The 13,225-nt window shown below is 38.7% G+C and overlaps 1 protein-coding gene across 4 annotated transcripts in view; it reads left to right on the top strand.

Moving 5' to 3' along the window:
- The window catches only part of PPARGC1A (PPARG coactivator 1 alpha), a 291,632-nt gene that overhangs the window by 240,646 nt on the left and 37,761 nt on the right, over positions 1 to 13,225 (top strand). For all 4 annotated transcript variants that reach the window (XM_064487778.1, XM_010991048.3, XM_010991047.3 and 1 more), the window contains exons 3-5: positions 6,180 to 6,374; positions 8,352 to 8,474; positions 9,353 to 9,557. In XM_064487778.1, the coding sequence (XP_064343848.1) occupies positions 6,180 to 6,374; positions 8,352 to 8,474; positions 9,353 to 9,557 (523 nt within the window). The remainder of the gene's footprint in view (positions 1 to 6,179; positions 6,375 to 8,351; positions 8,475 to 9,352; positions 9,558 to 13,225) is intronic.

Here is a 13,225-nt window from a genome sequence, read left to right on the forward strand (position 1 = left end):
GAGTTTATCTCTCCTGGGAATAAAACAGGAATAAGCTGACTCTCAGGGCATTTGTAAGAAATGAATAGATGCGGAAGTATTTTTTATAAGAAATACGTGATGTGATGTCAAGTGATCCTTATTGTCCTGACTGTTTTTCTGTTGGCCACATAGGCTTGAGATTTCTTGAGTCTTTTTTTTTTTCCTGCCTTCATGTGACCATCTCATTTTCAAAGCCCTTTGTTCCATACACTAAACAAAAAGCTCGTGGATTATTTTAGAGATGCTTCCTATTGAATGATGTAGGAGTTAGCAACCTGTAAGAAGTGCCATGTCGGGGTTCTGCCCAGTTTGGAGTGTGAGACGGTGGGCAGACAGGCTGTTAGTACCCATTTCTGGGTGTAAGACAAGAAGGAAAACCCACTGCGGATTGTAGATCATACAAGGAGACAAAGAGAAGAAAGGGGGAAAGAAAGAGTTGTTTGAAAGTGGGTACTCAAAATATTTAACAACCTTTTCAGCAAAGACTGAGACCACTCAGAACAGACATGTACAATGTACAGTTAGTGAAGCGGTCTGTCCTCATTAAAGTGGTTAAAAAAAAAACAAAACTAAAAACCTCAAATTCTATATCAGGGGTCTAATCTGAATTGTTATTTTCTATTTCACGTGAGGAAAAAAATGTCTTTATTTTGAATTCAACTTCTTGAAAAGTTGGATGAAACTTTTTCATCGAAACCAAACTTGATACATGCAAACATTTTTTGCCTTTTTGTGCATGAAACCAAGGTATAGCCCTTTAATGGTGCTTCAGGAAACGGCCTTCTATGATCAGTTGTCTTCCTTATTTGAACCCCTAAGTCTATCATAAAATTCACTTTCTCATTTATTTATGTCAGCTCCCAGTGGGGTCTAGTGGAACAAACAATCCAAAATAGTGGATAATCCCAAAATGTCATTTATATTTGGCTTCAGAATACATTACCAGATGTTACTCTAGCAGATTTCCCTTCTTAATTAGACCTCACTTAAAGTAGGACTTAATTTTGTCTTCATTAGCTGCTTCCAAATCAGCAGGATGGGGCAAGAAGGAAGCCCAAGGCATGCTGGGTATTTGGGAGGAAGCTGGCCCAGAGCTAAAAGTCGGCGGTAGGTCGTGTTCCAGGAATGAAATTCAAATATGGGTAATCAAGATGACGGGCATGGGGAGGAAGCTATAGCTCGGTGATGGAGCATGTGCTTAGCATGCACACGGGCCTGGTTCAGTTCCCAGTACCTCGGTCAAAAATAATAAATAAATAAATGAACCTAATTATCTCCTCCCCCACTGCCCAAATAAATAAAATTAAAAAAAGTTTTAAAAGATGATGGGCATATACACCGGAGATGTTTATTGAGCACCTTCTTCAAGAATTCTCAGGCTGTCATTAACTCTTTCTTTTCTTCCTATTACAAGTGTAGAAAAATTCTGTCACAGGAATTCCACAGATAATAATCCAAAACTTTACATAGTGAAACATACAGGCTGAGAGAGGCTAAGTGACCTCTCGCACAGGCTGATCTCTGAGTAAACAGTACCTAAGGTACTGAAACTGATTAATGAATGATAAGAAGACCCCACTGTTTCCTTCTTATTGACAATTTGAATAATGAGGAAGTAAGAATTCTCCTGGCCTAATTCGCATTAAGAGAGCTAAGATAATGAAGCTGTGATTAAATGGCTATTAAACTATTTTTATCAAACAGAGATCAAGCGAGTGTGAGAATCTGGGGATGCAAGGTCTAATTGCAATTCTACGAGATGTGGAAAAAATTACTCTCATAAGCAAGGCATGGTCCTTCCATAACAGCCTGCACTGAAAAATCTTTGGGCAGCATCATGCAGTTTTCACTCTGTGTTTCTCCCTTCAGGTGTCAATAGCTCAGAGTCCCTCATCTCTTCCTTAATTTAGTGGATTTATTCACTCTGTGCAGTTGGGTGAGTTCGATGCATTGTCCACCCACCATGTGTAACCGGTTGGAGGATCTTTTGCCAACCACTCACAAAGGAACGAGACCCAGATATTATATCCCGGATCCCGAATTTCAATCTTGGTGTGACTTGGGGGCACATGAAGGGGCAGATTCTGCCCCTCCAGCTGTCCCTTTTGGGCTGCATCACACCTAGTGCCGTTCACACAGGCACCCCACAGTCCCCGAGAGCAGTAATGAATCTTCCGGTTTTACCATCGTTCTGAACGATCATTTGTTAATGATATGACATGCCTCGGATGTGCTGCACATTCTGAATTGTGGGTTGTTAGTATACATGTGTGTGTATCATCTGTCACTGGTAATTCTTTGCACCTCGAGCGAGTTTTTGTAGATGTGCCTTCTTTATTCCTGGAGAGCCCTTAGGAGTGAAGTGTGACAGTCGCCAGACCTTTGTTTAGGTGGGAAGAATAGCTCCTTTGTGTAAGGGGAGGCCAGGGTTGAAACCCACCCTGGGAGACGCTGCTTAAGAGCCGCAGAGCTCAGGGTGGAAATGCCCGAGGGCCTGCCTCCTACCTTTCCTCTGCCTCTCAGCCCCCGGCTGCCAGGAGGAGATGCTGGTGTAACTGTAGATCCTTCCCGGTTGGTGATCGGCCCTCTCTTTTTCACCTCTCTGCTTTTCCCTTCTTAACTTGCATGGAGCTCTTAAGTATATTTTTATAAAAAGCAGTCATTTTGAACAACCAGAAAGCGGTATCAGAGCTCAGCCTTTGGAAGGGTATCTTGCAGTGTCACTCTCCTGACTAATGTGTTTCCCTACCCATCACCTGTGGACAGACACGTGTTAGCAGGCCAGTGTGCTTCATTTGCAGCGACTTTGATGTATTTGCTCTGTAAATTGGGACCCAAGCAATAATGGGAAGTGACATTAATTGTTTAACAGTGTTCTTTTTGTCACACGTGTTGCCTTCTCTGGGGTGTGGGATTGTTGAAACTCATGACAAATTCGTTGAAATGGCCAGAATGAGGGACAATGTCCACTCAGCTTTACATGTGGGAATATCTGCTGAGCAACAAGACAAAAGTGTCATCAGTAAATATCAAACTTTTCCCCCAGTCTTCTATGATTAAAGAAAACAGAGAAGGTGAAATGAGAGACATTCTTTTCTTCCTCACTTTAAGAACAACTTTATTAAAACAAATGGTCTTGGAGAACCTCTCTGAGTATGTATACAAAGATGTCTTTATACATACAAAGATGATAATGAAAAGGTTTAATAATTATTTCTGATGGACACTGACTGAAAATAATGATTAGCGTCCCACTGTTTCATACTGATTTAATACCAGCCTGCCCTCCCCACATACCTCCCACCCCCCCACCCCCATACACACAATGCATCTTCCATCCCACAAGCCCTCCCCTCCCATTGTGGTTCCAGTTGAGAGGAGAATTTAAATGGTTGGTGGTTTAATCGGGTCTTGTAAATTAATTATGACATTATCAAGCTCCAATATTTCTGCCATTGTATTTGGTGTACATTCACCCAGGCTTATTAAAGAAATTGGAGAAAACTAGTTCATTTAAGTGTTCTTTGTCACTTCGACTTGATTGGAATTATGGTAGTTTGTTTACACAAGGGATAGAACTAAGGCGCTATTGTATTATGTGATTGAAAGCAAACAGAAGCTTGTAGTAGTGCTGGGAAGCCAAACACAAAATTTAAATCGGAGTAAACAAAATTACTCATTTATTGGTAAACATTCTTAACTATTTTCTTCTTGAGCTATTTTTGAACTTCGGTGAAATAAGGCTTTTGAAAACTGCGATGCCTGGAGAAACATCCAATTTACTGAAAGCATGTGCTTGTATGTGTGCATGCGTGGTGCACTTGAGACATTTTCAGATTATTTTTATCTGGTAATAATATGGAGATATTTATATTAATGTAAATCTCATGATTTTGAGATGATTTGAAATAATATATACTTCACATAAATGTAACTTTTATTCAGAACACTTTAATAGCCTGAATTTGGTTGTTGGTATGTGGGGCATTCTAAGTTAAAATAAAAAGGGAGAGATTGGAATCTTTGGATACCAGATTATGATCCTCTGCAGCAAATAAGGGTAAATTTCAGTTTCCTTATTATCAAGGTCGCACGGACAGGGTCCAGAACACTTGAAGGGGAGAGGGGATGCTCAATAAAGCCTCATTATTGAATTGAGCAATTTGGATTTTAAAGAACTGGTCAGTTACGGCAGGAAGTGGTGCCATTTTGAAGTTAACATTTCACCCCTACCAATTAGGGTTGGCCTCCCTAGAGTCTAAAACCTCATAGAACTGTTTCTCCACTATGTGTGCCCAAAACCACTTGACTCACAATGTCAAGTCCACGGGCATTAGGAGGGTGGAAACAAATGTTAAAAATAAATATAAATATATTTATAAAAATAGGTATAAAATAAAAATGAAGTCTACCATGAGTACAAATGGCCCTTCCTGGCTTCTTGAATCCCAACAAGAAAGAAGTTCTTAGTTTTACTCCTGGAGGGAGACTCATCAGTAATGAGGGAAAACAATTTTTTTGTGAAAATAGAATGTATACGTGATAAAGGCCTGCCTAATTTCTCTAGCAATACAATTTGATTTTCTGATTAGCTGTCTTACACTTTGATGCTTGTAATTTTGTCAGGTCAATTAGCAGGAGTTCAGTGCTAGAGAGAAAGGAAGTGTGGGCACTGCTGGCTTCATTAGATGTCAGCAGCTTACGTGCATTTTGTAATAGAATCTGTGTGGGATAATTTAGCTGATATTCTTCATGTCATAGCATACCGAACGTAAAAAAAAAAAGACTTATGAAACAGGTCAGACTGGACAAACAATGTGAAGTGCTGAAAGAAGGAAAAGAGAGTAATCTATACAATGTATATTTTAGGCAAAAAAATACAGATCAATGGATTCTTTGGCAAGTAATTAATGACTGTCTACACTGTGTGCCCACATTGGCATTGGTTGCTCAGGTGCATAAGAATATAGCACACTGCCCTACAGACAAGATGTAAAAGCTCCAGTCTGGAAGATCCTGAAAGCATTTTTTTTTTTTTTTTACAGAGTACAGATAAATATTCTTTTCTATCATAAATTGTTTACAGGTTCTTCCCTTCCCTTGGAGGGCTCTCAGAGGGGCAGAATTTTGTCTTGTTTCTCTTTGTATCTCCAGCATCTAGCATGGCCCTGACATAGAGCAGGTGTTCAAAAACGTTTGTGGAATGAATAACTGAAGATGAGCTTTCTGAGGATGTGTTGGTGGGAATGAGCATGGGAGGGGGGAAAATGAGTTCAACCATGTTTGCAAGAGCCCCCGTTAGAAGTAATGGCAACCCCAAGAAAGTAGCCCTGGTCACCATAAATGAATGCATGTAAGAGGTGTTACAAAGTAAGACTCCACTTAGTAACCGACCAGGTAAAGAGGACTCAAGGTAGTTCCAGAGTTTAGGGTATGAAGAATTGTTATCCAAACCCAGAAAGTCAAGAGAAATAGCAGGTTTTTTTTTCATGAAATTTCCTAAGTTTGGATTTTGAGATAAGGAGCTATTAGCAGGTAGAAACATACAGTAGGCAGTTAGAGATTTATGACTGAAGTTGGGAGAGATGTCAGGATAGAAATAAATGACTGCAAAGTGTTCAGTGATGAGATTATAATTGAAACCATGAAAGTGTATAGTTTCTCTCAGTTTAGTTTCAGTTTCTGGTGGTGTTAAAACAGAGGGTTATCTAAACATTTCGGTGGGCATGCGGTACGAGAGGTTGAAACACTGTATCTGAAGATGCAGTAGATGATGGTTAAAATTCTCTCAAGCCCTGAGATTCTTTAAATCTTCTCTTTGAGTTAGGGAAACAAGACATAAATGTGTGGAAGACGACTATGAACAAGACAGGGTCATATTTAGCACTATTAACACTGACACGATAAATGGCTAAATGGGACAGCTCAACCATCAGAGACTGGAAGAGATGAGGTATTAATTAATTGTGTGATTCAGACCAGAAGTAAATTTGGAATTTGAAGAAGACATGCTTTTCTGTGTTCTGGTGGGGGCGTTCCAAATTTCATGTATAGCTTACTCATTTGGTTAAACATGTTCAGTCGCTGCTGATTAATAGTATTACTCATCTGCCCACGTCAACTCACTCATAACTTCTTCGGTTTTTCTGTTTTTGCAGAAGATAGATGAAGAGAATGAGGCAAACTTGCTAGCAGTCCTCACAGAGACACTGGACAGTCTCCCTGTGGATGAAGACGGATTGCCCTCATTTGATGCACTGACAGATGGAGATGTGACCACCGAGAATGAGGCTAGTCCTTCCTCCATGCCTGACGACACCCCTCCGCCTCAGGAGGCAGAAGAGCCGTCCCTAGTAAGAACCCTTCCTACTGTTTAGCAGGAATTGGAGTTGCCTCTGGCTACCCGCTGCATGGGTATGATGTAATAACAATAAGGTTCAGATTTTTCGTTTAGACTGACGCCAAAACAATCCCCAAGCACACTCAGCATTGCAAATTCTGTGATTCTGTGTTTAAAAATCTTGATAATACAGTCTTCATGTGGTCTCACTGCAGTTTTTTAAAACTATCTTCTGCTGTTAATGTGTATTTTTACATCTGAGTATTACTCATTTTCATGGTTAGGAACTTAGAAAATGTATACAATGAAAAAGAATAGATGAAAAATTCACCTGTAATTTCAAATAACCTCTAATATCAAAAGTGATGGAAATGTCCTCTTGTTTTAAAATAGATCATGAACATGTGTTTGTGAATTTTAAATGTTTGCATAATTTTTAATGGCCGCATGGTATTTTATTGTTTGGAGATGAGCTAATTTATTAAGCAATCCTTTATGGTTGGGTATTTAGTCTTTTTTTTTCTATTTTTCACAATCATAAATTGTATAATAATTGACATACTTATAGTTTTATTCTCATGCATATTATTTTAGAAATAGAAGGTAGATCAAAGAGTATGCAATATTTTAAGGCTTTGGATCCATAATTCTTAGGAAGATTGAAAAATAATAGCACATTTGCAACCTAAGTTACCTAAATTTATGGTAGGCAATGAAGAGTGGATTCGTTGGCAATGAAGAGTGAATTTTCTTTTCAATGCAGTGCTTGATCGGGATTTTATTAGTTCTAAGACACAGTTTACCTTCTCAGCTATGGTAGCTATTTGTCATTTGCTATAAATCTGATGTAAGAGCACACAATGTAAATTATGAGATGCCATCCTGAGAACTTTAATAATGCTCTCTGGCCTGCCAGTTAGATGTTATTTCTCTCTCATCTCTAAGTCTTTAAATGTTAACAAGCATTTCACGTAAACCTATGGAGGCTTACTTGTATTCCTTTGCATTTTGAGATTGCTTGGCCTAGACGAGACTATCTCATAAGCAGCTGTAACATCCGTATTTCCCGATTTGTCCATGTGTCAGTGTCATTGGCTTTGCTGGCAGGTATTCTGATGTCTTTACATTGATACCCAATGGTTTTCATCCACACTGTTGTTTCAACTCAGAGGGGTTGTTGACTCAAAGTCATACTGCGTGTCCCAGCAGGGAGATCCGGGAAGGCCATCAGGTCAAAAGAAGAGACAGAGGTCAAGACAGAGTAAATGCTTTGCCTGAGTCAGAACCCACATCTCCTGATCCACAGGCCAGGATTCTATCTACTTAAAAATGCTTTTCAGTGACAGCCACTCTTTTATCCCAAATATTCTTTGAATCAGTAGTGTTTAACACTTGATTGTGAAATACGATTCAAAGAATCACAGAATTTTTCATTTATTGTCACTTGATTCATTTAGGTTGTTGAGAGGATAATGTACACATACTCCCTCCCCACTCCCAAGTCCTCATTTAGCAAAACCCCTTTTCTTACTTTGTAGATATTTGGAAATCTTTTTAGAAAGATCCTTTTGCCTTATTTTATCTAAAAGAAAAAAAAAAATTAAGTAGACACTACTAAGTCTCCAGCGTAGGAAAAGGTAACACTTTCACAGCTGGCAGTGTCATGCCAAACTTTTTCTTACTTTTAAAAAATAAGTTTCCTGAGAGGGAGGGTATAGCTCAAATGGTAGAGCGCATGACCAGCACGCAAGAAGTCCTGGGCTCAATCCCCAGTACGTCCATTTAAAAAAATCAAAAAACCAAAGAACTAATAATAAAAAATAAATTTCCTTTAGTGCTATTGTGTTAAGATGTGCTATAATTAGAGTGATTGAATTCATTTTTGTAATGAGAATTAATTAATTTTAAGCTTAAAATTTCAATACCTTATTCCGTTGCTTAAAAGATGCATAACTTCTTTTGCTTTTCTTCTTCCCTGATGTGTTTCTAGCTTAAGAAGCTCTTACTGGCACCAGCCAACACTCAGCTAAGTTATAATGAGTGCAGTGGTCTCAGTACCCAGAACCATGCAAACCATAATCACAGGATCAGAACAAACCCTGCAGTTGTTAAGGTACAGATGTAACATTTCTTTTTCATACAGGAGGGGAAGTAACAAGGAGTTTTTGCTTAAAGCTATGAAACAAACAATAGGTTTCTATATATTAATTCAGCTGGGATCCTGCAGGGGCTTCCTAACAGTGAAACAGATTATGAAATGGGTTTCCAAAGCGGTACTCCAGCTATTTAAAGCTAGGAAGAGTTCGTCTCCGCTTTGTCTTTGGACCACTGAAATGCGAGTTTCACTGTCTGTTACGTTCTGCCTACTTTATTAATACATGCAGCAGTGTGGGCTACAGTAAAATTTGCTGATAGGCTGGTATCATCTATGAGTGACTTTAAGATGCAGCATTGCCATTTTGCCAGCTGTCTAACCTGAGAAAGATTGCTCTGGAATCACTGCAAAAGATCTATCTCTGCCATTAATTGGATGGAATGCTGGCAATGACATAATTCGGTTAGCGGGCTGTATTAAACAATGTTTGTCTTGCCATTCACTGTGAGTGAAAACGCAGCGTTAAGGGGTACTTAAGAGAATTGTGAATACTGGGCTCTGGCAATCAGTGGCAAATTAAGGTTTAAACCGGCTTCTTCTTCTTCTTCTTTTTTTTTATTCACAGTAAAGGCGCTGTAGGGTCTTGTTAGTTACATGTTGCTGAGTAGGAACATTGAAATGTAGGAGAAATGAAATAAAAAGCTGCATAAATGTCATTTAGGAATTTTAAATGTAATTTTCTTTCCTTGTTCTGCAAACAATTATTCACAGCTCATAGATCTAGTACACTTAGACTGAACACTTCATTGAAAGTCTCATCTCTTCAGAAAACCTATATCCATTCTGATAAGGTTCAGTTCACTAATTTTAGCTTTTCTTTATGCCTTGTTTTTAAGACCGAGAATTCATGGAGCAATAAAGCGAAGAGCATTTGTCAACAGCAAAAGCCACAAAGACGTCCCTGCTCGGAGCTTCTCAAGTATCTGACCACAAATGATGACCCTCCTCACACCAAACCCACAGAGACCAGGAACAGCAGCAGAGACAAATGCACCTCCAGAAAGAAGGCCCACACACAAGCGCAGTCTCACCACTTACAAGGTAGGCTGGGGACCAAAACGCACGCTGCCGGCGAGGGCGCTGACGGCAAAGTGAGCATGCGCGGGGCTGAGCACGGGAACTTTGGGCTTCTGTTCCATCCGTGTCTCTCTTAAAAGAGAATTCAGCACTTTATTTAGCTGGGGGTAAAAAATATCCTTTCTGAGGCACAACTTGAACAGATCCTATTCAGCTGATGTGCAGCCTAATTCACTATCACCAAAAGGCACCTGAACTGTTTTAGCCGGGTCGGGAGTGAGGTGGGGAGGATGGAACTGACACATCAGATGTGATGGAAACGAATCTTTGAATTGCTGATATAACTGAAGTTTTGAACAAGCTGGTCTAGCCAGTTCATGAAAGAGCTTTATTTTTTTCCCTCCCACTAATGAGGAAAAAAAACGAGGCACAGTAGATTTGCTGTATATCCCTTAAGAAATAGTAAATAGTATTTATGCAACCCTTCCCAATTATTATGTGCATTCTTCTTTTTTTAGACCAAATGGTATACTCACAAGTTTTACTTTGTAAGTAAGGATTTTGAAATTGCTGGCTATTTAAAAAAACTGCTTTCTATTTTTAAAAAAAGTATTGCTTATATTACACTAAACATCTGGGTTGATTTTATTGCCCCCATACATTACTAGAAGGTTGATGCTTCAGAGGCAGATCAGGGTGATATGGGGAAAACCTCTCCTGGCAAAAATGAAAATTTTTTTTTTTTTTTTTTTTTCTTTTGGCATCTGAAATATTCCGGTCATAGAGGCCCGAAGAGAGCTTGTTGAAAGTCGCTGTTGCTTTTAAAATATTTAACTTCCACCTTATCTCTACCTCTAACTTTGTAGTGGAAATAAACATATTCTAAAATAGCAATTGTAAACATCCACCTCTTTTTTTTTTTTTTTTTTCCTTTTTTGTTTCCCCAATTCCCCTTCCAGCTGCAGTGGTAGCCCCTGATCCCTGTTTTGAACCATGATTATTTCGTGCAGGTATGCTGTTGCCGCTGCTTTTAATACGTCTTTTCTTTCCCAGGGTTTTGATTTTCCCTCTCTCATCCCTACCTCACCATAGGCCTGGGATTTTCATATTCCTTTAATATTTTTAATTAGGTCTCGATTAGGTTTTCCCCAGTGGATATCACCGTCCACCCTTTTCTGCCAGTTCAAGGAAATGTATTTATCGAAATGGGCCAGATTCTCTCCGTTTGCTTCGCCCTGATTGGCCTCTCAGACGCATGCGCTGGAGCAGTTTTCTTAGCGCAGACCCAGCGGAGCCGCAGGACTGAGACAGAGAACTGTAGAGCTCGCTGGCTGCCCTCCGCCTCGCCCTAGTCATGAGCTCATTTTCTGGAGCTAAAAGCCCCAAACTTGTTGAAACCCTGTAGTCAGTGAACCCAGCCCAGCAGCACGTTTTAAAGATTTTTTTTTCTTCCAATTTTAGTTGGTCCTTTTGGATTTTGAGGGGTTTTTAATTTTGTAAATCCACGTGTCACTGAATATTACTGTACAGTGTTACAAACCATGGCAGTGAGGAATTAAGTTAGCCTGTGAAGGACATATTCTTTAGATGAGCCCTGCTGTATGTAGGTTTTTTTTTTTTTTTAAGGTATGTTGTCTGTGGTGAGGCATCAGAAGCTATCCCAGAAAAGAACAAACCTTGTTGACAAGAAAAAAAATTCTTGTAGTTCCTGAATGTCTAAAAAAGAATAAACATGTAAACATGGCTGACTGTCAATAACTAACAGGAAATAAATGCTGAGTTTCAGGGATTATTTAAATGATTATTCAATTTTAATGCCAAAAATATGTGAACAATTAGAGACCATAACTGTGAGGATTTACTGAGGTTGTCTTACTTAATGTATTGTAATTTTTTCACACTGTGAAAAATTCATGTGTGCTCTCTGTAACACTGTGGGGACAAGTTCTTTTCAACTCCCTAGGGTAATGGTCTGGACTTTGGTGATAGTGGGTGTCCCATTTATTCATTTATCATTCGCTTGCTAATATATTCGTTCATCAAAATACCACGATCTTCATGAAAAAGATACATCTCTGTCCGCAAGGATCTTAGCGTCTCTGGTCCACTAGTCGCTGGAATAGCGTGGAGTAAACCACATCAGTGCTCCTCTAATGGTAGTTTTTGTGAGCATGGGCTTTTGAAGCTGTATCTTTCTTGTGGCCCCCATTTTCTGTTTTCCTGTTGGTATTTTGTCCCATTAAATCTGACCCCTGCCTGTTCCTCTCCTTCTATTGCCATGGGCCTCCCTTGTACCCAACTATCAGAACTTCTGGAATCTTCCTTTAAGCGTTCTACCCTCTGCTTGCAACCTGGAATTTCAGTGACTGATTTTCAGTGTACGTTATTGGATGACAGAGCACATAATTTATATCTGTGATATTTTCTATTGCACCTGTATGCACTATTTTAATTATTAGTTGGGTACCATAAAAGTTGGTAAAGTTCCTTCATAAGTGTGAAGTGTGTTCTTTTTGAAAAGCTCATTATACCAGAAATACTACAAAATTAATGTCAAACCAGTTCATTTATCTGTATTTATGAAAAAGCCAATCAATCAATGTACCTCATTTGTACAAGACAGCATGAGTTTCATATTTCTGGATGATAAACCATTCAATTGTTTAAAAACTAAATCTAAATCTACAAATTAAATATGTAAATACTATTTATCGGAGTAAAGTACCTAATTCCAACCTAATTTGGACATAAATAATATTTTCACATTTCAAAGGACCTTAATTACTCAGGTTGATTAATTTGCTGTAGTAGCTACTGAATGCAATTCCTTTTGATAATAGGAGAAAGAAAACATATTCTGGGCCCGACTCTGCCGGTAGCTAGTTTTATGGCCTTGGAAATATCAGTTAGCATCTTAGGTCTCAGGTTTTTCATCCATAAAATAAGAGAGTTTATTCTAAAGACCTTTTTGGTTTCAAGTCTGTGATTTTCATTACGTAAACGACTACCTCTTGACTTTTTGAAAGTAGTTATTTTAATGAGAAAAAAATTGACAAAACCTACACACATTATAAATATGTCTTTGTAGATAAGCATATGTGTGTATATATATATATATATATATATATATATATACATAGTATGTGGATGTATATCCCAAGTACGTTTCTATATATATATATATATATACACATAGTTTGTGGATGTATATCCCAAGTACGTTTCTCATCATGTTTTCCCCTCCTTCTGTTCAAAATACAAGACTGCCAAGGAGAAGCAATTGAAATTTTGGAGTGAGAAGAAGATTCTTACTCCACCCTTCATAATTGGGAAATGCCTCCTGTTGGAGGTAAGATTTAGGAAGCATAAAAGAAAGTAGATGTGCTCTCTCTGCAAGTTTGTAGGTCTCTCGGCTGATAAACAGCATCTCTAGCTGTCTATTGGACTTGGGAATCTGAACCCCTTTTAAACTGTGTGGGTCAGTGTCCGCAATTTGCCATAATCTCTCAATTAATTTTCAGTGAATAGAATGGTTACTGAGTGAGCTTTGGCCTCACAGAAATAACTGATTCTCAGGGCTAGACATCAAATTATACGTTTTAAGAGAAAAATCAACTGAATATTCATAACGTTCTGTCGTCTTGTAGTTACTCTGCTGTTTTCTTGTCTAAACAAACCGTGTACTCTATTCC

This window comes from Camelus dromedarius, chromosome 1, assembly GCF_036321535.1.
Source record: "Camelus dromedarius isolate mCamDro1 chromosome 1, mCamDro1.pat, whole genome shotgun sequence".
Classification (NCBI taxonomy): domain Eukaryota; kingdom Metazoa; phylum Chordata; class Mammalia; order Artiodactyla; family Camelidae; genus Camelus; species Camelus dromedarius.